The sequence below is a fragment of the Suricata suricatta genome, chromosome 15 (assembly GCF_006229205.1).
Source record: "Suricata suricatta isolate VVHF042 chromosome 15, meerkat_22Aug2017_6uvM2_HiC, whole genome shotgun sequence".
NCBI classification, from domain to species: Eukaryota; Metazoa; Chordata; class Mammalia; order Carnivora; family Herpestidae; genus Suricata; species Suricata suricatta.
In genome coordinates, this window is record NC_043714.1 from 46595524 (window position 1) to 46620324 (window position 24801).

General features: G+C 34.3%; 1 protein-coding gene across 1 annotated transcript in view; it reads left to right on the plus strand.

Moving 5' to 3' along the window:
• The window catches only part of RIMS2 (regulating synaptic membrane exocytosis 2), a 497675-nt gene that overhangs the window by 344958 nt on the left and 127916 nt on the right, over positions 1–24801 (plus strand). The window contains exons 19-22 of the mRNA XM_029923706.1: positions 5356–5421; positions 20001–20180; positions 21082–21191; positions 22017–22049. Of these exons, the coding sequence (XP_029779566.1) occupies positions 5356–5421; positions 20001–20180; positions 21082–21191; positions 22017–22049 (389 nt within the window). The remainder of the gene's footprint in view (positions 1–5355; positions 5422–20000; positions 20181–21081; positions 21192–22016; positions 22050–24801) is intronic.

Consider the following 24801-nt stretch of genomic DNA (forward strand, 5'->3'; position numbering starts at 1 on the left):
AGGATACCTCACGCTATGCCGTTTTCTCTACTCTTTCTCAGCTAACCAGTTACTAGAAAATGTCCAACTGATCCGTAACTCTTTATTGTCTTCTTGGTCCTTTTAGTTGTCGCCTCTGAGGGAAACACATCTCCGAAAGTTTGAAAATATAGAGAAAGTAAATGAAAAAAAACTTTCTTTACAAAAATAATATTGTATTCATTGCACTTCAGGAAAAAATTTTAACATAGTTAAATCATACTAAGTATATTTTAGGAACTATCAACTAGCAAAACATTAACAATATTAAAGACACAGAACAGAAAGCTTTGCTTTAAGTTGAGATTATTGGAAACTTTGCTTTCAAAACTATAGGTTATTTCCAGATGAGATATTTTATTTCCTCCTTTTGCAGTCCTGTTTATTTGGTGGCTTTTAAAAGGGGACATTCATTATATTCTAATCTGATATAATAGAAGGATAATTCATTATAAATTCAATTTTGTTTTGTATTTAAAGATTTTATTTCTGGGGCGCCTGGGTGGCTCAGTCAGTTGAGCGTCCGGCTTCGGCTCAGGTCATGATCTCATGGTTTGTGGGTTCGAGCCCCACGTTAGGCTCTGTGCTAACAGCTCAGAGCCTGGAGCCTATTTCGAATTCTGTGTCTCCCTCTCTCTCTGACTCTCCCCTGCTCATGCTGTCTCTCTCTATCTCTCAAAAATAAAATAAAAACATAAAAAAACATTAAAAAAAGATTTTATTTCTTTTTAAAAAAATTTTTTTAGTTTATATATTATTGAGACAGAAAGAGAGCATGAGTAGGGGAGGGGCAGAGAGAGGGAGACACGGAATCAAAGTAGGCTCCAGGCTCTAAGCTGTCAGCACAGAGCCCAACGTGGGGCTCGAACCCACGAACCGTGAGATCATGACCTGAGCCAAAGTCAGATGCTTAACTGACAGAGCCACCCAGGCACCCATAAAGATTTTATTTCTTAATAAGACTTGAAGTGTGTCTATAAATTGAATCAGTAATCCAGTTCAATTCTTTGAATAGTGAGACTTTTCATTATGTTTTTGAATCTGTAATCCTTTTTATCAGATTTTAAAATTTAGTAATTTTTTAGTTTTCTATTTTTTCTTTTGCTATGAATTACTGCTTTGCTCAGTTTTTTAAAAATCTCAAAAAGATTGGATGAATTGCAATTTTTAACATAATTATTTAACTCGTTATTTAACCCATTATCTATATTCAAGACAGTAGCGTTTAATAGTGCTTATGCTTAATACCCATTAATTTTGGAAGAAAAATAAGCATGGTTTAATTGAGAAGAGTAAATGAAATATTTTTAAATTGTACCAAGTAGATGTGGCAAAGGGTCTTAGATAAGTCTCTGGATCTTAGGTAGATTTTGCTACCCACACAGTGTGGTTCATTTTGTGTAATAGTCATCCATGCACGTTTATAGGTTTCACTGGAATATCAAGGGAGATCATGACCAGATTAGGTTAAGAGGAATAACATGACTGGAGAAAAGTATGCAGAGTTCTCCAGAGAAACAGAACAAGTAGGATAAATAGATAATAAGGAATTGGCTCACACAGTTATGGAGGTTGAAAAACCCCTCCATCTGCTCTATACAAGCCGGAGACCCTTGAAATGATGGCATATTTGAGTCCAAGTATGACGGTCTGAGAACCAGGGAAACCAGTGGTATAAATCCCAGTGTGAGGACCAGAGATAGAGATGTCCAGCTCTAACGTGAGACACGAAAAAAGGGCGGAATTCTATTGTGACTTTCACCAGATTGTATGATGCTCACTTGGATTGAGAAAGACAATCTACAGAGTCAACTGATTCAAATGTTAACATCATCTGGAACCATCCTCACAGACACCCGGAGAAATAGCATTTAATATGAACACTCTCAGGCCAATTAACTTAACTGTCACAAAAAGGGAAATAAACTGGTGTTTGACAAAGGTGGTCCTCGCTTAATGCTTCCTTTTGCTTTATAGAGACAAAATTAATCGTAAGACTCCTCAAGGAAAATACAAGAAATTGGATGACAATATATTCTATGAATTTGAAAATTTTAATAAGCTTTACAGTTTACCTATTTTCATTGCTGACATTATTTTCAGAGAAAATCTATTTGTTCTTAATGCAATAAATCCCAACATCACACTGTTGGGTATTACTTCTACTCTTTGTAGGGCCAGGGCTTTTCTGAATTCTGTTTTACTTATTTTCTTACACCACAGAGGATTGTAATGTTCTGTTTACATTTCTAGAATATTTCTATGGTTATGTGAACCATTGCTATCTTTGGAGGCTCACCATGAAAAGAGCATAATTCTGTTTTTACTTTTTAGTTCAGTCCAAAATGTACTTATTGAGTGTGCAAAGATTTAAAATAGACATTATTCTGGCCTAGATTAACAGAAGATCCAACGAATTATACCAACTCATATATACCAGCTAATTATATTATATAATATACCAACTAATTATAAAACATAGAAAACTGTAAGGCCCAAATATAATATTATTAAAACAGATTAGAGAGAGAATTACTTGCTTGAGTATTGGAAAAAAGCTTCAATGGAAAGTTGGAGTTTAATGATCAAGAAGAATTTTCAAAGCCATGATGTGGAGACAGGATGGGAATGATGGCATTCTTTGCAGAGTGATGAGCACTAAGAAAGTCTTGGAGTCAGAAAAGTAGGGGTATATTTAGAGAATCTTTTGGGTTCTGGTGTATCTAGATAAAATATTGTAGTATAGGAGAGAGGAAGTGATAGAATATGAAGATTGAAGGTAGTTTAGAACTTAATTAGTATGTCACTCAAAGGAATATATACTTAACTTTTGATAGGTTAAACCACTGATGGATTTTGAGCAAAGTTCCTACATGCTCAGAAACATAATTTGCAAATATACTTCAAATAGACAGTGAAGCATGGATTGCATCAGGAAACAGTTGGGTTTGAAGGAAGGGAAGCGGTAGATTATTTCAGTAGATTTGGTAAACCTGATTTATGGTAGTGGCAAAAGAAAAGAAGAGATAAATCTGAGTTATTGGAACTTGCTTTGGAACTTGCACAGTTTATAAATCAATTAAATGTGGAAAATAAGGAAAATGGAGGAGTTAAATTGTGAGATTTTAAAAAGTTGGTGTATTAAGTAAATATATAAATCCTTATAGCTGAGGTATTCTACTAAGTTTCAAAAGAGAGTTAACCATGTTTGAAGTAGAGACACTTTTCAAGATCATGGAGTCCTAGATCCTAAAGAGGTTCCTAAAGGATTGTAGGTAAGGATGAAGCCAAATGGATGGGGACTAATCCTCTCACACCCTCCTTAGCCAGAGCCATTCTGATTTTACTGGATTCCAAATTACTGGTTTTACATAAAAATTTGTTCAGAAAAAAAAAATGTGATCTTTTGTTCAGAAGGAAAGTTTAAAAACTACTGCTCCAGCCCCCTCATTTCACAAATGCAGCACCAGACGTCCAAATAGGCAAATGCCTTGTTCAAACCTCAAAATTAACATGTGTTTTTCTGATGTGTCTACATGACACTCAGGAAGCCATGTGGAAAGCCCAGGAAGCAGCTGGGAATGTGCTGCGAAACCCAAGGGAAAATGAAAGCTAAAAAAAGAGAGAATTTACAACTATAAAAGCAAATAATATTATCCAGAAAGAATGTATTGGAATATATACATAGAAGTTTGAAGGACACCTCTTGGGAAACCATTGCCTCTAAGGAATAAAGAAAAAGAGAATTCAGTAAACGAAATGGGTAAAGAAGTAGTTAACTAGGTGGGAGACCAGGTTAAGGTTAAGGTTATGTATGTTAAGACCCTGAATTTTGCCTTAAAGAAGTCCTAAGTTTGAATCCCAGTCCAGCTACTTATTATCTGGCTATAGGCAGATAGATACTCACAACCTCAGTTTTTTGGGCTGTGGCAATGCTAGACCCTACCTCAAAGAGTTGTTATGAGATATAAATGAGATAAAGTTGACAAAATTTTAATGGGGTATTTGTTACATAGTTAAGTGTTACATAAACAATATTAAATTTCTTTCATGTTTATTTTATTTTTGAGAGAGAGACAGACAGAGTGTGAATGGGGTAGGGGCAGAGAGGGAGACAAACTCCAAAGCAGGCTCCAGGCTCTAAGATCGGCACAGAGCCCAGCACAGGGCTCAAACCCACAAACCACGAGATCATGACCTGAGCTGAAGTCAGATGCTTAATCGACTGAGCCACCCAGGTGCCCCTATAAATACTATTTTTTTAATAACCAGAGAGAATCATGTTTCAAAAACCAAGAGAAGAGAGAATGTCAAGAACAGAGGTTGAAAATCTGTGTAAATAAATGTAATATGATGAAGATCAAGAAGTTGAAGGATTGTTTTTTAGTATTTCACAGATAACATTTACAGGATAGCTTCAAGGGAATAGTAGATGGGTGATGAAGTAGTGGCAAGAATTGCAGATGTGGCTAAGATGTCGAATGTTGTGAAGGAAAGTCAGATATGCAAATCTTGAGAAGGAGAGGAGGTCAGTGAAGGGTTTAGTTTTTAGAATAAGCACAGTTCAGGAATGGAAGGTATGAAACAATCTTATGAATGAAGGTTATGTAGGAAGTTAGGATTACAAGTAGAGAAATTTCTTCCTTTGGTGCAAAAAAAATGGCAAGTGAAGATATAAATATATGTACTCTATATTTAGAGATAGAAATAGGAAAGTTGAGAGAGTTCAAGGTTGTTGTTTTTTTTATTTAACTGAAACATTAAGGTCATCTGCCAAAATTAAGAGTTTTGACATGAAAGGTTTTAAGAAGACAGAAACATTTAAATTAGTGATATGGAAAGAAGAGAATCAACTACGAAGGGGTAAAATGGTCCTGGGGCGTGAAACATGGCACAGCCAACAGTATGTTATAGACATATAATAAAAAGAGTGAATGTTTTATTGTTATTATTTTATTTTCTTCTTCTTAAACTTTCTTATTATTTTTCTTTTCTCTTTCCTCCTAGAAAAATGGAGAGCAACTGTGTTGTATAACATAGATGGCACTAAAGTTGAATGATAATTGATAAGATTTTCTTTACAAAGCTGATTTGTTTAAGTGCTGGTGGTTATATTTTTGTTGTGTTTATTTTGGGATACTTAGCCTACTTGAATCTGTAGCACTGCCATATTACAATGGACATTGGGAGGAAGGAGCAAGCTTTCTATTAACAATTTTCGTTTACTTCGCTTACTATCTGCTTATCTTTTTTGAATCTCACTTTTAAAAATTAAACTATACCTTTTCATTTCCTTCCTGAGTCTCATTTTTATTCTTGTTTCTGCCATGCTTGCAGTCAGTTTCTTACCCTACCTCGCTCCAGATACAGTCAGACCATTGAGCACCATCACAGGGACGGCAGGTATATTTTTCTTACAATTGAGTCTGTTCATAGAATTGCATGTGCCTGTCTGTAGATATGATAGCGTTCACTTCTGTTTCTGTTCTTTTGTATGTACATATATTATTATTAATGAAATTTTGAAATATTATCTTTACTAGAAAGTAATAGAAAATAAAACATGTGAATACTTTAATTGCAGTAAGATGTCAAAAATATAGCTTTCCTTTAATGAGCTAGTATCCTCTCTTGGATCATTCTAAAAATTTAGTTCACCAGGAATTACAGTTAACGTCATTATCTAGAAGGATAGAATAATAGTATTTTTAAAAAAATAGTTGCATTTAATTGACCACCTTCCTCAGCAGAGTTCATTATATATTTAGAGAGCGCTGGTTGATTTTTTACATATCTTAACAATTGATTCCCCACCTCCCCTACTGTGGTTGAGGAATCAGTCCTGTAAGTACTTAGGTTGAACTGATCAATTTATGGTTACCTTGTCTAAGGTGGCTGTGATCTACTCATCGGTCACAGAGAGCCCTGGATCCATGGAGAATGTAGGGTGTGTGGGAAAATCCTTATTCATTTCTACTTTACCACCATTCTCCTTATATTGAAGGGAAGTATCAGTTACTTGGCATTAACCAGAAAGAATGATAAACTAGAAAGAGAAGGGAAAGAAAGTCTTCAAAAGCTTACAGTTTCAGTTTCTCAAAGCTCTGTGTGGCTTCAGGGATTTGAGCTGGGTCTGCAACATCATTTTGAGGCCCTGCAGGCAGAGAAGAGAATGGCAGTGATAATTTGGTGGGTTCAGTGACTATAGATAAACAATTATATGCTGTACTCACTCTATTGTTTCAAAGTGATTTGGGTTATGGGTGACCACTTTTGTACTAATGATTTAATTTATTAAGCGTTATTAACTTGAAAATTTAGAAAAAATAATTGAAACTCATGAGTAGGAAGGAAGGAAGGAAGGAAGGAAACATAACAGATAACATCAATGATAAATACCTAATGATTCAAGTTTTGTGATGTCTTTCAGTAAATGGATGACATTTACTGCCTTCCAGTTTATTATATGATGCTGATTATTGCTGTATTTTATTGTCTTTTGCATTTTCTCATCTCTTTTCTGTTATTTTGCTTCAGTACTAAACAATTCTTTTTTTGTTGCGTCTTTTATTGTTACCTTTGCTGTATATTACATTTTGAGTATTTTGAGGTTGTGGTGATTACATACTTGCCTTACAAAACTGTGAAGAAGTAGTTATATAACTGTCCTTATAATTGACCAAGACCTTTCTTAAAGTGGATGATATGAATGAGACATTATTGATTATATTACTCTGATTGGTATCTTCTTTTAAATGAGTTAAAATCTTGTACATTAGTTTTTTTATATTCTTTTTATCTTAGTTATTAATAAGTAGATTGCTTTATGTTATTCTTTCAACAAACCAACATACATAGAATCAGTTTTTGATCAGCTCTGGGTTGGTCATCAATTTCATATACTTACCCAAATTCTGAGCCCTAGCCCTAGCCTTCCTCCCCATTTTTTGCAGTATACATTTCTGAATTGCCTTTTGCACCATGATTTTGTTTGTGATCAGGAAACACAATATTATTAATGCTTATATTAAAATAGAGTACAGTTAAGAAAATCTGTTTTAGAAAACAAGTGATCAAATATCTTACTTTAAGATTTGCCATCATTTAAATGATTCCAGTGTGTGCGGCTAATGTACACCTACTCCTAGACAAATTGGGTGGATTTTGTAAGAGTGAAGTTCTTTAGTTGCTTTTAAAAATACTGTCTTTCATCATCATCAGTTTGGTACATAAGAAAAGAACGTGTACAGATTGGAAAGCATAATGATAAAATGAACATCCTTGAATCTGCTACCCAAACTCAGAACTAGAATATGTGGTTTTATTTCATCTACCTGTAGGATCTTTGCCTATTTAATCCACATGCCTCTTTCAGCGAAATGGTAAACACTATACTGAATTTTCAGTTTAACATCACCTTCCTTTGCTTTTTTTAAAGTGACTTTGATAATTTGTTTTCACTCCACTAACTTTTTGAGTTACTCATTCTTTCTGATCCCCACCTCAATCCACTGTGAGATTCTGGGATTATTGAAGATATACATGTATCCAGTCGCCTGTGTTAATTACCATAATGCTCTAGGCTTCTTGTCCTTAACTTAACCTCTGTACCTTTGTATATAGATCATCTGGTGACTTCTTGACTAATTCGTTTTATTCATGGGAGATTTTAGCACTTGGCTTTAGTCTTCCTTTTCATGATTCCTGCCATCCACCAGAATGATGTTAGCATTCACTTGAATGATTATTCAGCATCTACTCACTTTCTTGGCTGTCTCAAATTGGAGGTCATGAATTATCCCCAATTCTACTTTAGTCAGTCACTTCCATAGCCATACTCTGAATCCTATCACCTTGTGAAATTGTTCTACCTTTAAAATCTTAATTCACATACTTCGCTCTTGGACCAGAAGTACACATCATTCTTTCTTACTTATTTTTTACTGAACTACTTTTATCTTATAAGTTCTTGTATCTTGGTAGAGAACTCCACTCTCCTGACGCCTTTTCCTATTAGTCTGCACTTTACTTACTTACATATCCACAGGTTGAATCCATTCTTAGAGATATCCTCAATTCCCTTCCTATATTATTCTTCTTTACCTATTAGACAGAATTCAAATCTTGATCAATCTCTTTCTCTTGCAGAATGGTTTTGAGCTAAATTTTCCAAATTTTCCCTAACTCACCTTCTTGAGTCAAAATAACTGAACACTTAAAGGAAATGTGAACTCTTCATGGAGAGTTGTGAAAAAAAGGAAGGAAGGAAGTTGGGACAGAAAGAAGGAAGAAGAGAAGAGAGGGAGGGAAAGAAGAAAAGTAGCACCAACTCTATAAATGTCCAGTTTCTCAGCCCAGATTTCAAGGTGGCATTTACTGTCATAGTCTGGGAATATTATGTTAATAGCTCCAAGTGGACTGTAGTTTAGCTATATGAAATCTGCAATTATCTGATTGGAATAAATGTAGTAAATTCCACATGGTGTCCCTAGTCTGAGAAGGATTAGAACCACTGGCCTCTTTACCCCAACACTGTAAAATGGAAAATTATGAGCGCAGTCTCTTTGGAACACATGAAAAGAGACTTAAATAATATTTGCTAAACTTCTTTTATATTATTTGAGGAGACAAATATTAACCTAATATTAGGAATCAAAACACTTTTTCTTCTGACCTAGTTATGCTAACCAGCACAAATGGATCCCTGATTCACTGTGTATTTTTAAACACAGTCAACCTTTAAACAAATATATTTAGAACGGACATCATGTTACCTTTTATTAATATCCCTTTATTAAGATATAGCCTTTATTTTAGAAAATATGTCTTTTATATTTAAAAATTTACTCCCATGCCTTACTTTTGTTCCCCTTAGGATTTATCTCTACTTAAAGCTATATACACATACCAAGGAATCACCGATGTTTGGCAGCATGGTGGTGGCAAATTTGGTGGTAAAGATGTCATGGAGGAGACAGCTAGGCTATAACTTGAAAGAGGAATTGGGATTATTTAGATTTATATAGAGGTAAGGTAGGATGTCAGTGGAATTTTGAAGAAATGTGTGAGTAAAGTTACTAAAGTAATACATACCATGTTTTAGTGCTGTTGGAGCACTACCCACAAGGCAGGGAATAGCAAGAAATAAATCGGCAATGATAGAGATGGTCCCAGCTATAGATAACTTGTATGTCCTGTGAAGGAATTTAGATCTAAGACTAAGTGATGGAGGTACTACAAAGAGTTTTATTTAGGAGATGGCTATAATATGTTTATTCACTCTAGAATAATTTCTCTAGTGACTATTTGGATGGTTGGTTTTAGAGAAAAGGATGTGGGAAATAAAAGCCTGCATAAGGATTTTTGCAGAAATATCTTTGGGCAGCAGAAAACTCTTTGAGGTCCTGAATGAAGTAAGATAATAGATGGAGAGATAGAAAGAAGACCAGACATTTAATCAATTGAAATCAATACTATGTGGTAAATAGGATTTGGATGATGAAGGGGAGCAAAGAGTCAAGAAACACTAGGAGTCTTATAGTTTCGGTAACTAGATGCATGTAGTGCCTTGACAGAGGTGAGTAGTGGGAGCAGTGTTTGGAGAGGAATTAGTTTGGGTGAGAGACAAGTTCAGTTTTGGAATTATTGAGAGAATTAAGGGGAAACCTCTATCAAGGAGTAAAATAAATAATTTTAAGACTTAAAGAAATTTGGGCTATATAGAGCAATCTGAGAGTAAATTCACTAATGATTAGGAAGTGGCTACAAAAATAAAAGTGAAATCAACCCAAGAAACAACTCATGAAATGAAAGCCAAGGACTTTTTCTCCACTCTGGGAAACATTAACTATTACGTGGTAGATAAAGGAAGAGACACCGAGAGGGAAGAGTAAGAAGAATAGAGCTAAAAGAATAGAGTTTGAAGCAGGAAGAAATAATGTCAACAGTAAAAATAATAACCAAAAAATGCCAATGAGATTTGTCCAGTGAGGAGTCATTGGTGACTTCACCTAGGATGATTTCAGAAGGGTGGTGAGGGGAAAAAAGCAGCTTGCAATGGCCTGACACATGACTGGGAGCTAAGAAATTAGATGTATTAAGAATGTGCAGAAGAAATCTTGGATAGGTGTATGTTATATCAAAGTAGATTTCTTTCTTTAGAATACAAAATACATCATGAGTTTGTAGGCTGGAGAAAAGGATGCTTTAGGAAAAGATAGGTTGAAAATACAGGAAAGGAGAGGATGACTGTTAGAAAGGTCTTGGGGTAGGAGATTGGATTAAATATACAGATGGAGTTTGTGCACAGAAAGACGCTCTTGTTTGCTTTTGAGACAGGAAGAAAATTGATGAGAGAGTTGAAGCTAAGTAAGTTTTTAGAAAAAAGTTGTGAAGTTGAAGATAATTATGTTTGATAGCTTTAATTTTCTTATTGCTGTAAAACGAGATGATGATGGTTGTTTTTGGGACAAATTCTTGAGGGTGGAGGCCCAAGGTTGAATATGCTGTTGATTGGAAATGGGGAGGTTTAAAATGGTCATTGGTTAAAAAGTGCTGGGAACTAAGTAAAAATTAAAAGATGATACCAGCGCAGCAGAAGTTGGAAGCCATGAATTTGCAGTGTGCCAAACGCTGAAGCTATCCACAGTTGCCTCAATATAGAGAAATCACATAATGGTATTGAACAAAGTTTGGGAGTCCTGATAAAGGTTTAAAAGATTTGGGTTAGAAAAAAAATCTGAGCGTTGCTATGGAATGGGTCATATGATCAGTCATAGGAGTGAGGATGGGTAAGGAAAGAAGACAAAGAGAGTGACATATACTGTCAGGAATTGGTAGCACCCAGGAATGAAAAGTAGCAAGTGAACATTGAGTAAGATTGGAGTGAGATTATGAGACACCTGTCAGAATTCATCATTATTATCAGGATTCGAGATACAGATTGGAATTTAGTGTTTCTGAGTTCGAATAGTTTCATTGGATTCTAAGATCCACAGTAATTTTGGGGCAAGGGGTAATGCAGGAAAAATGTGAAGATGATTGAGGTTTTGAAGATCTTGCGGTTCAAGAATATTGAACAGTTTTCTGCACATGCACTCAAATTTTCTAGCATTACCATAGAACTGATAGGAAGGATGAAGAAGGTAGCTGAAAACCAATTCCCCAAATTATCAATGACTAAGAGAAGGGATAATGATTGGAAGTTGAATAGATACTGGCAACCTGAATTCTTAATGGAGGTTCGAGCTAAGTACATGCTTCATAGAAATGAGGACATTTACATTATGGTATGAGAGTAATGGCCAGAGTGCCTCTAGGAAATTATTTTCTCCTAGATCCATGGACTATGAAGTATGAAGGAAGAAGTAGCTTCTCCTGATGTGAGCTATACTGGAATCAGAGTTTGTAAGGTTGAGCTGAATATTATTTAAGGTAGGGATATGCAAGAACTGTTGTGCAGAACAAAACCATTCCTTGATGATACAAGGAAATTTGTTAACAATGGGTAAGGATTTTTTGAAAACACAGCTAAGAGAATGAGTAGAGATTAAAATGGTACAGGAGGTGAAGAATTTAGAGAGATGGTTCCAGGAGCAATTGAGCTTGCCCTTTACTAAGTTTATCACAAGTTGTTCTGGTGCCAGAATTGAGACTTGTTTTGGTAATAGACCTGAGTAAGTTTCTGGGAAGTGTCTAACCTCCATCTAGAGTAGTGGTGAGGGATACCATGGAGTTTGAAGAGAAGCAGTGAATGGTCTTATCTCAAGGTATTTGGGGCCATGACTAAAACCCTATTAGAGAAAGGATTCTGATAAAGTTAGTAGAGTCATAGATGATGAGATTTCTGTATGGAATGTAGACTTCTTTTTTGTTTATTAAGTTTACTTTGAGAGAGAGAGAGAGAGAGAGAGAGAGAAAACAAGCACACATGTACATGAGGAAGGGAGGGGCGGAGATAGGGAGAGAGAGAATCCCAGGAGGCTCTCCCAACGTGGGGCTTGATCCCACGAACCATGAGATCGTGACCTGAGCCAAAATCAAGAGTCAGACACTTACCTGACTGAGCCACCCAGGTGCCCAGTAGACTGTTTTCTTATAGATGCCTTATATGGTAAGTAGTACTGAGAGACCTTAAATGTGATCAAATCCAAGTCATACTTCCTTTCTCTCTTAATTTCTTTGCATTATTACCAATCTTCTTCCCCGCTAAGAATATTTTCTTTTCCTTCACAACTAATCTTCTATTTGTATATCTGATGGTAAACTCTCAATGTCTTTGGAATTTTCCTTCATTAATTATTTCTAATTTCTCTTGCATTTCAATATCTCTTATTTTCATGATTTTATTTCTTCTTGAATTACTGCTGAAATCTAAATAATATCTTCTTTCTATTCTGCCGAACCTTCAAGCTACCTTGAGAATGATTCTCTTCTCTCTCTTAAGTCATGGTTTTGTGTATGTATTTTTACATATGCTTTCGAAAACTCCTTCATCAGCTCCTAAACTTCAACTCTCTATGGTTTGACTGCTGCCTCCAGCCTTTATTTTCAATTTTCTTCCCTGTGATTACTATTGGCCAAGGCTTTTATATATATTTATCTGTGTTGCCTCTTTGCATGTGCCATTATCAATCACTGCCTTTTTAATGTTTCTTTAATGCATTACTGTCATGATTCTCATTCTCCTATTTGACTGTTCTGTCTTCTTCTCTTCTTTCCTATTTCTCATGTCCTCAACTTTTTGACTGTATGTTGACCTATATCCTATCATCTCTGTGACTTTGACCAAAACTTCCAATAGCTAGTGTAGTTCCTTGCCTATAATATAAACACAATAAATAATATTGAAATAATAAGTCAATCAATTAATCAGTACTGAGATATTAATACTATGCAGTGACTTCTCAAATTGTGTCTCCAATACAGCTGTCTCCACTGAAGGCTGGATTTCCCTACCTGATTGATATCTGTACAGAATATTCTATCTCTCACAAATTTAAGTTCAAAACTAGAGTTACTATCCTTCCTCGCTAGAATTCTTTTATTCCTATTAATAGATTATCATTTGATTTTGGAGGCTGGGAATTTCAGAGTTTTTCTTTGGTTTGTTTATTTCTGCATTTAATTCCTATGGTGATGTCAAAAATGTTTGAGAGGAGAGAAAAGTCCCTGCTATTGAACAATTTATAGTTCAGTGAAGTTAACAGGCTTTCAAATCAAGAAAGCTCAATTCTAGTTCCAGCTCAGAAAACATCTAATTGTGTGACATGCTCAAGTTTCTGTGAGCATTAGTTTGCTTATTTCTAAAAAGACAAAGGTTCTAACCTTATATGACCTGTGAGATTCCTTGTAACCCTAACGTTCTGTTTGTATAATTGTGTATATTGCATATATTCAATATACTGTGTATTTCATATTTTGTGCATTGATTTATAATGTTTGTCATCCATACCCTCTTCACTATTTTCACCCCTATTACTACAAGTTAGCCTTTTCCTACTCTACTTTATTCAGTACACTGCTGCTGAGTTCTTCCTAACTCATTACTTTATTTAAAAATGGCCTTTGTTCAGAAGCTTTAGGTCATTCTAGAAAATTAAACACTGCCTAAGCTTCTTAAGTAGTCATTTAAGATCTCTATAAACTGAGTCCCAGATAATTTTCTAACTAATATTTTGCTATATTTTACTTTCTGTATGTCTAGCATTTCCATTTGGCTCTTTTTCCCTCTAATCTGATTTATTGAACATAACAAAATTCTGCATACAAAATGACCTGACCTGTTACTTCAAGATGTGATCCTTCCTTATTAATATTTTTGTGTCAGTCCATACAGTGTAAAAAAGCTTACTCTAAAATTAATAGAAAAGTGCCTAATGCACTTTAAACGAATGACCTAACTTCTGGAACTTTAACAGCTCTCTAAGCCACTTAACATAGGGAGAATTAAGTTCCTGTGTGAAGGGTGCTAGAGAACAGATACGAGACATCCAGAGGTCTTGTTCTTTACTGCCACTGTGATACCATCCTGTTTCTGGATCATAATATTCCCATTCCTGTGCTGGTTCTAGACACAGCACAGGAGTATCAGTGGGGTCGCAAGTTCGTCCAGCTGCTTGCTGACTGATACCATTGATACCACCCCAGCATGCTAACCTGACAGGATCTCACAGCAGCCCAGATTAAGTCTCAGTGAGTGTGCGCCCAGGACTCAAACAATGGACAGATTCCTCACCGTGTCCTCCAGGTGCTGTTCCAGAGTCTCCTTGATCACGCCCACTGTCCACCCCAGCCGGGGACCCTACAGCACATGTGTCCCTTCCCTACCGCATGTCTCCTACCCAACTCTTATATGGTCTGCATCTATCTGCTTAAACATCTCCATCTTTTTCATACATGTCATCCATCTTTTCTAATATAGTGTTTAACTATCAATTATACTTGTTTGAAATTCCCTAACAGTTCTAAAATCTGTGTCATCTCTGAGTTTGTCTCTGTTGATTGCTTTGTCTCTTGACAGTGGACCCTATTTTTTTCTTGCTTTTTGGTGTTTCTAGTCATTTTTTATTGATTATTAGACATCATGTCATCAATAGTGACTGAGGCAATTAGTATTTATGCCTGAAAATATGCATGCATCTTGTTCTGTTAGACTGTGTGTATATGTGTGTGTGTGCGCATGTGCACATGTGTGTGTTGGGGGAAATCGATCATTCCTTGGGCTACTACCTCTGACTGTGTGATTGGTACTACATGAAGTGGCAGCTAAGGGCAGCTGGTAGCGGTATGTGTGAGATATTTGCACTATCCATTCAAACCTAGCTAAACAAAGGAAGGTTGGTGAATTGTTCAAAGATGATTAGTGAAACTGTTGAACATAGCTTTCTAGAGTGAGGACCAAGCCTCTTTACATTTATACATATATTATAGTAATGGTGCATAATTTGGTCCTTTACAAATACATGTTTAAATGTTTGTTATTTCACAGACTATTTGAGGACCTGGGAAGGGAAAGCATAGGGGGATCGATCCTTGGCGGAAGAACATTAATTTCTTACAACTGAAAAATGTTTTTCAACTTAACATCCACTGAAAAGTGAAAATTATTTAGTAAAGTAAGAATCTTATAGATCATAGATAATAATTATATTATCTCAGGATTTAAAAATATGTCTTTTAAAGATGTATTAATTTGCTGCATGTTAATTGTGGCCAAGTAAATAATCCTGCCTACTTGTGGTTTTGTGTCTGTTTTGAAGTAAAAATTAAATAACAATGAAAGTTATAAATATACTCAAAATATCCTCAAGACATTTACATCTTCTTTGTTTCTGTGTGTGTATATTTAATAATGCAATATATTTTTATTTTTCAGTATTGTGTTTGTCCCTAATTTTCTTCAGGAAATTGAGATATTTAATCTTTTTTTTCTTGCTTTCTCCTACAATGTCTATTTCTAAAAAAATACTTCTCTAGATTTGTGTGAGCGCTTCTCTTTTTGGTGATAAAATAGACTTATGGGTAATAGTAATGTGTTTTTCTACATTAGAAGTGCCTTGCTTTTCACATCACTATATGTATTACTGCTGTTTTTCACATCTTTGATTGTTAACTTGGCTGTGTTGTGTAAACTCCTTTTTAATTAGTATACAGAATTTACATTTAAGTGAACAGAAATGTTCTGTAATGAGATGCTGTTATAACTAGGGATAAATTGACCTATCTTCCACCAAAATAATAAAATTTTCCTATTTGTACAGAATATTTATTTATTTATTTACCATGATTTCCATTGTATTTTGTGTCTTGCAATTCTCTTTACTTTGGAAGCAATTCTAAAATAATATAAGCTAGAGTTTTAAAAAATTTAAATATGTGCATTTTAATTTATGATGAACATGAAAATTATAGAGTTGAATCATATAATTACATTATTTATTATATAAATATGTGTATGTTTTATTAATTACCCTAAAATGCTTAATTTAAAATTTTATCATGTATTTATTTCTTCATTATGCAGCTACTGCTGAGAAAATCTCTAGACATTCTATAGATTTTATCAAAAGCATTATGCTTCCACTGCTAATCAGCTACTGTATTACACAGTGTAGACACAGGGAAGACATTTCTTGCCCCAAACCAGAGATTGCACTTGTGCTCAGAGATACACTTAATTTTATTTTCATTTAAGATTTCAGCTTGAGGGAAATAATTTCTGTGTGGAAAGAAAAGAATAATTTTTAAATAACTTCACTTTTTGCAAGTTTATTCTTTAAGAAAATCAGTCACATTTATTTATGGCATATTTACAATCTAAATATGAAAAAAAAAACCTGTCTAATTTATCATAGACTGTGAGTTCCGAGTTATAGTCTAGGAGAATTTTCACTGACATCTGAATGTTACTTTGAAATTTTACATTGTGCTGATTGTTTTTTTGTTTGTTTTGTTTTGTTTGAGTATTCTTAGTATTTTATCACTCCTCCAGAGGTACTCTACATTGAGCTTTTCTTGCTCTGGAATTGTAGCATTGTGATGGTGGAATGGAAGTGGTTATAGAAATGGATGCCCACTGCCCTATTCTTCCATGTCACACTGAATAACTCCCTGTGGGGTGACTGAGAATAGGAAAAGTAAATAGCAAAAGTGATGAACTACATGAAAAGCTGTGCCAGATACTTGGAAATTTAAAAAATCTTCTAAGAGCAACTACATTGAGGGGGAAAATGATTCAAAGTGGACAACTTCAGTAAATGATTATAAAATTATTTTTCCCTTAGAATTCCTCAGCTCAAATCCTGCATGGGATATTATATGCTTTAAAGCAGGGTTGTTACAATATTGGCTATTGTTATCGTTTTATCAGTCGATATGAATTAGCTCTGTTTGTAGAAGGGTGATTAAACATTATCCTCTGCAAACACTTGCAGTTTGGAAAAAGGGCCACTAAAGAACACAAAGCAGTAATCTATATTTATCCAGGTAAATAGTACTTTAAAAAATCTGAACTCTTTTACATAGGTTACAAAACATAAACAATTTACTTAAAAAATAGAACTATGATAGATATTAAATCACTTTTTTATATATATTATATCACTTTTTAAAAGACAACCAAATTACCCAAGAAAGAATTAAATTTATCAGTGCATGGCTCCTAACCTTTTATATGGCCTGCCCTTTGGCAATCTTGTAAAACCTATGGCCATCCTTTTTAGAAGAAAGTTTTAAAATGCATAAATACAAAAAGGTAAATAAGGTCAGGAACAAAAAAACTATATATAGTTTCTAAATATAGAGTCTTAGTTAAAAACCCTCAGTAGGCACTAAAATATTCTATACCTTGCAAATGCATATTTCCCACATCTCAGTTGCTACCATTCAAAACTATTTATAAGTTCTTATCTTAAAATTCACTAAGAATTTAGGTAGACGTTGTCAAGTTTTATATCTCATTCTGCTATGAGGTGGGACATCATAGGTGACACTTAGGCATGGCTACTTTCAATTTTCTCAGCTGTTGTCTTAGTTCTTACCTAGTAAGACTTATTCTTACCCTTGAGAGGGAGGCTGTGTTGATCATCTCTTGTGTTATCAAAGTTTAAAATATGGTAGCTTTCTATTCGCCGTAACCACCTATGGTGGAAATTGCTACCTTCTACTGTGGTTCTTTTGTGTTTCAATATTAGTCAATTTTCCTTTCATGCTATGGAAATCAGACAATTAATATTATTTATGAATATGGAGAGAAGAAATATAAGCAAAATTTGAAACATTGACATAGTCTTCAAACAACTTTTCCACTAAAGAGGAATTTTTTCTAAGGGATATTTCCTAAGGAGCGACCTATTTGCTTTATAAGTAGCAGCATCCTTTTAAGGACATAGAACGTAGCAACAAATTTGAAATAATTCTCTGAATTTTCCTCACAATCATGTATTTCAATTTTTAAGTAGTGTCTAAGAAGTAAAAATTTATATCCTAACATATTACTTTTTGCTTGGAAAAATTGCTTGATAGAATCAGAATAAATCAAGTTTTGCATAAATACATGAGAGATCCTACAAAAGTCTGTGGCTACATGTCATAGAATGAGATAAGCTTATTGTTAACTTAATAGGAAATCTGAAAATAACATAAAGATTGGTTTTAAGGAATCTAAGGTGTATATGTTACTTTGCTTCTGCTTTTTTATTGTGATGAAAGTATACAAAGATAATGTACACTAAAAACATTTAACAAACTATCGAGCACATTTATTTCTAAAGAAAAGTGTTCTCTCTCAAATAGTTTTTCAGGAACAAAAATAGAATTATGATTTTTTATACTATTAGGCTGCCATTTTCATCTCTGTCTTTGAAAGTAACTGAATATTTTATATGTATTTATACTTCATATATGTCATCTTTATCGGGCATACCTTGGATATAATTACATAAAAATACCAAACTTGGGAAATCAATCATATCATGGCTCATAGATTTTAAAATATTTAAAGCTGATTCGGCCTATGGGTTACCTTATGAATTTAAAGTGTACGGGGATCACAAGATACGTTGTAGAATAAAAACCCAGCACTTGCTTCCTAAAGTCCTCTAATCTCATGTGTGCTGGTCTAAAAACTGTGTGCCATATAATTAATTACATGTAGAAAATTGTGTCCTTTCTTTTCTTATTTTTCTTTAATTGCCTGCAGTTTTCATTATCAAAAATAAGACTGAAGAGAACTTATAGGTAAAGCAGAAGTTCTTTACATTAGTTTTGGCGGAGACTAAGGCTTGTTTTACAGTCCAAAATATAGAAACATTTCCATTTCTATGGTTACAACTAGATAGAGAGGTAGTAATTTGACGTAGGTATTACTTTGGTGTAGGGAGCTCTTGAGCCAAAGCTAGTGTTCTTAGGATTGTGTCACAGAAAGTGGGGCTGGTGTTAGGAAACACTTATTGATTACATGTTAGGTGTTAAAAGCAGTATGTTTGATTCTAGGGATACAATTAAGTCAGTAATGACGGGTTCCTTACATACAGCTATACTTCTTTCAACAAGGATTAGGTTTTGATATTGGACTTGTTTGTGGTCAAAGAGGTCACATTGTTTCAGAACCATTATTCTTTCAATCAGTTAATACCCTTCTGAATTTTTTTAAATATTTTTTTAATGTTTATTTATTTTTGAGAGAGAAAGATAGAGGGTGAGCAGGGAAGGGGCAGAGAGAGAAGAAGACACAGAATCTGAAGCGGCTCCAGGCTGTGAGCCAACAGCAAACAACTCAATGCAGGGCTTGAACCCAGGAGCTGTGCGATCATGACCTGAGTCCAAGTCAGACACTTAACTAACTGAGCCATCTAGGCATCCCAATACCCTTCTTAACTGTATTGGTTGGCATTGCTGAAGGGCCCCGAGATAGGTGGCACAGACTGGCTGACTCACCAGCTTTCTGTGGTTTTTCTTGTGGACCATGTTTAAATATGGCTACAGCCTTCAAGGATACAACCTTTTGATTCTTCTGTTGGAATGTTGGGATGTATCAGTACACTCTGTGCTGATAGCCTTTTTATATCTCATTTGACACGCTAACAACAATCCGCCTTAGAGGATTTAGAATTAAAGCTTGTATGTTCTTCACTCTTGTGAAAATGTTAGGAAAAGCCATTGAATTCTTTGAAAATAGAACACTTCACATATCTCACGTTTCACTTAGGGAATTCATTTTGGGTTGTCATTCATTATAACTGAGACTGAGCAACTCCTGTTGTCTCCACTGGGAATTGCCATTAAAGGCATATTTGGGTTTCCTTAGAAATTCTTAAGAAGTTTAGTGAGAACTGGTCAGAATATGTTGGGGAAGAGAATTTTTTTTTACAAATTCAATAATTTTAAACAATTACCTTTTTCAAAATCAATTTGATGCATCATAACCAAATAGCAGAAGGGCACTAAAGATCAACTGAGCTGCTTTTTGACTAACATTTCAGGGATTGTGAAGCAGCAGATAGACAGCCATATCACAGATCCAGATCAACAGAACAACGGCCTCTCCTAGAGCGGACCGCCACCCGCTCCAGATCCACTGAGCGTCCTGACACAAACCTCATGAGGTCGATGCCTTCATTAATGACGGGAAGATCTGCCCCTCCTTCACCTGCCTTATCGAGGTGAAAGATAAATCAATCAGACTAACCTCCCCTTTGCCCCTCCAGCACACCTATTTATTTTCCCAGCAGCTAAATGGTCTCTTCTTTCATCCTTGGCTGATCACTAATAACAATCAATACTAACCTTTTCAGTGTAAGCACACTATTTATATTCAGCGGATATAATAGTGTGTGGCTGCCATTGTAATTTGTTTTTAACTGTCCTGACCGCATCTGTTTTGTGATTTCTCATTATCAGGAGTCCTGGGTAAACCCCGCCCCCACCATAATGCACTTCATAACTATCATGTTCTTCTCCTACAGAATGAGAAATTGTCTGTGTCCATTAGACATCACTTTTGGAATAATCATCATAATGACAATAAGTAAAGCTAGATTTTTAGTTTCTTTCTATCAATACTAGTATCGTGTATTAACCAGTATCTTTTTTAGCTGAATTTTGAATTGTTCAGGGTTTTATTTGTAGTTTCATGAGATATTTTCTAATAATGGGATATCCAATATAAGCCTGAGTAAAAATCTCCTTGGATCAAGGGAGGGAGGTTAGTGCTGAGAGTTTGAAGTCTGGTAGAAAGAAATGTAAAGCATTACCTTTTATTTTTTGAGCTGCAGAAGTCTCTTGTTGCTTGCACATAGATAGAATACTAATTTACATCAATCTCATGGATGTTCCTGTAGGATTCCGTGTGCATGTATCTGTGTATGTATGCATATTACACAAAAGTAGAAGCATCTCTTGACAATCATTCAAATATCCATATTTTGTCCTTCTTTCCTAACCTTTTAATCAGCAGCTAAACGTCTTTTAAAATTGCATTTGCACAGCTATCATATGAACCAAATGTATTAAAATGACTTAACTCGTGCTACTGAAAATGAACATCAATGGCGTATCTCGTAGGTCCCATCCTCGTACTGGGTCTGTCCAAACAAGCCCATCCAGTACGCCCGTGGCAGGACGACGTGGCCGGCAACTTCCGCAGCTTCCACCCAAGGGGACACTGGAGAGAAGTAAGTTTTATTTCTAATTATGTCATGTAGGAAATACGCATGGAAGCTAAGGTGAATCAAGATTTTTTCCTACCTTTGTATTAATATTCTTCTTTTGTTAATTGAACGCCTTAGCCACATTTGCTTTAGTAGTGGTATTTATAAATATGTTTATAAATGTTACATATTTTGCATTTAAAATTTGTAATATTTGGAGGTAAAATAACCTTCCATTATTGCTCCTGCACGTTATCAAACATTGAATAAATGCATTTTAAAAAGTAAATGTAATGCTCTTAAATAAGCAGTTGGATGATATTTCTTTGCTACAGTTAAGTTTATGTAATTGTTGATAGTTACATAAAGTTTATTAGTAACTAGCCAAATCAATTTTCACACACTGCAAAGGACTGGTTAGCTGATGCACAACAGTGGTGATCCTTCTCAAAACTGGAGTGCCAGAAAAAAGGTAATCATGAATATACAAAGAAAGATGCATGTTGTACTGATATTTTTAATACTTTCAAATTTTTGCATAAGAAGCACTATTTGTTTATACACAGATGAACATACTCCCCAAACATCTATAAGTTCTTATGGATAAAGGACCTCTAAAAGCATGGATGATAGAATATAATAATTTTCAACCTCGTTTTTTAAATGGTCCCTTTATTTAATAACTGAATGTGCTTTGTCAAAAAAAATCATATATATATATTTAAATCACCATTTAACTTTTCTTTAATAGATGATACATACATTTTGTATCTTTGGAAATTTCTGTTGTTTTTAACCCCTGTGCTTTGGTTCCCTTTTTTTGTTTTGTTTTTATTTTGTTTTTCCTAGACAATGGAGTCAAGGAGATAGAACCTTATGAAGGTCTGTACATAAAGGAGGGTTTGTTTTGTGCTGACAGCCTTTCTGGAGGGCTATGGAAGCAAAAATAAACCCAACTGCAATTGATGTCCCTCTATTGTATAGACTTCTATTTACAGTAACATCGTTTTGTTTTATGATTTTTAGTACAGTACTCAACTTTTGTTTTACTTGAAAGTTATGCCAAGGAGTTAGGTTTCTTTGAGTCTTGAATGACTCAAAGAGTGCAAAGAGTTGAACTTTTCTTAAGTGAAATGTTCTGCTTCACATCTTTTCTTGAGATAAAATTTTCTGTTTTTAAATTTTTTCATTTGCCTTTCAAGCAGAATTCTATGTTTAAGGCAAGATCTTAAGCAAAGATATCAATTGCAGTCTGTGTTTATGTTACTGAAGATGTACATTTAGTCTAGATATACTTATCATCCTTTATCTCATTTTGTGTTTATGATGATCTTTTAATTATTAAATTTGTCTTTCTAGAAAAGAAAGTTGTTGAATTAGACAGTGATTGTGGTTTGTATTCCCTGCATCACTTTTCATGTTGTACCAAGACTGCTTACAGTTACCAAAGTCAAATATGTGCAGTTTTATTATTAATACTATGTTATGACTCAAGAGAAAATATTGAGTCATGATACATGGGGTGTCGTACATTCACTAAGACAATAAAAATTCCTCTGCCGATGATAGAATTCTAAAATTAACTTTGTAGATTTAAGGAATTGTTCACACTTATTTACCTATGAATTTCCAGCACATAGAATAATGCCTGGCACATTATAGGTCCTCAATAAATAGTTGTTGAATGAATGCATGAAATATTGTTTAAAAATTGAAAAGTTACTTCATGTGGTGCATAATGTATCACTAAAATAATCTTGTCATTCTATAGAAGTTTATATTAAAATGTATCTTTCTATACCTATTTGTAACAAAATTTTCAGTGCTCTACCTTTGGGCAGGGATACTTTTATTGCCTTATATAATTTGGAATAAGTTGTGTTCTTGTTAGTTGTATGATTTACCGACTTCTATATCGAGGTTCTTTCTATGCTATGTTCAATGGTTTTGACCAACTCCATGCTGTTGTGACCAGTGGTAATGTGCTGCCTGATAAAGAGATTATGGTAGCATTTCTTTAATTCTCAATTGTTGGCATTAGAATGGGTATATATAATTTTAAAAGTACTTTCTAGAAGGAAAGTTCTGTAGTACACATGAAATTTATTTTATCTCCCCAGGATTTTTAAGAATGAGTTTTGACCTCATTTGTTGGCATATAAAGTCACAACTTTTTAAAATCCAGTTTTAATATCTTTTATAGCAGTGGTCTATTGAGATATAAGTAGTGTCATAACAATAAGTCCACCAGCCCCAACATGGGGCTGATAATGAAAATCAGGGTTGAGGAAGTTTTTAATGGGCTTGTCAACAGACATTCTATATACCGTCTCATTTTCCCCTATAGAATCTATTCAAACCATGGTGTTCCTTTAATGTCCTTTTAATTGTGATTTTTTTTCTTTTTTGTAAGTAAAAGAAAGAAGAGCTAAACCTCCCTTTTTATTTCCACTATGAGATAAAAGGATTTGTTTTTCAGTTTTTTGTTTTTGTTTTGCTTGAAGGTATGGATGATTTTAACAGTGCTTTTGTAAATGTTGATATGAACATTTCAGTAGATACATAATTGTGTAATTTTCTTTAGCTTTAAAGGAGATATAAAATATCTCCTTTAGAGATTTCAACTTACTACTGAAGCTAAAGGTACATGACCCAAAATAGGCTCTCAGTAGGTGGTCTAAATCAAATTATGTTTGGATTATCACTTAAAAGTTGTCAGAAGATGTAATTTAATGGCATTATTTCAAAATCAAAGTAAGGATGCATTTATTTATCTCATCCTGTTCAACAGCTTAAAAAATGAGCAACTCCTAGTTTAATTTCTTTTGTTTGGGTTATATTTTGGCCTATTAATGAAATTATTTTAAAACTTTATATATGTTGGTTTTCGTGATGGTACAGTATTAGTTATCTTCTCTTTGTTTGATAACCAGGGAAAACAGGAGCCGTATAAGAAAAGTACAATGTACTAAGCAACTGCTAAAGCATTAGTATTTTTAAAAATTTTCTCTTGACCTTGATGTACTGGAATTGTGTAAAAATAAGAAAGAGATTATAATATAATTTTTTGGTTCTGTAGGAAAAAAGATATATTATTTTTCTAAGAATGTATCAAGATTATAGACAAGTATTTTGACTACTTTACACAGTTATCACATACCACAAATATTTTAGGGGCCGCAATTACACTTTTACAAATCAAAGTCAACATAAAAGAAGACTATGTGATAATTTATTAATAGAATACTATTTACATAACATGTCAGAAACTTAAATAATCTGTTAGTCTCCTTATAATCCCTCATTATATCATGAATAACTTGAAATTTTTTGTCACTAAGAGTAACAAATATATACCTCTGGTCTTATTTTCTCTTTACTTGTGCAAATACAGAAGTTAATGATGAAAGTGGGCATATGGAGGAGCAGGTGGAGGAAAGCAGGGTGAAGAGGTCAAGGCAGGTCTGTCTGTGTATTTAAAATAAATAATTGAATGTTTTAGAAGTACGGCTTTTCCATTTCACGTAAGAACTTAGGCTCCAAATTTATAAATGCACAATAAAGAATAGGTTATTTTTCTGTATTAACTTTTAAATAAATTGTCCAATTTTATTGATGGAGATATATTACACAA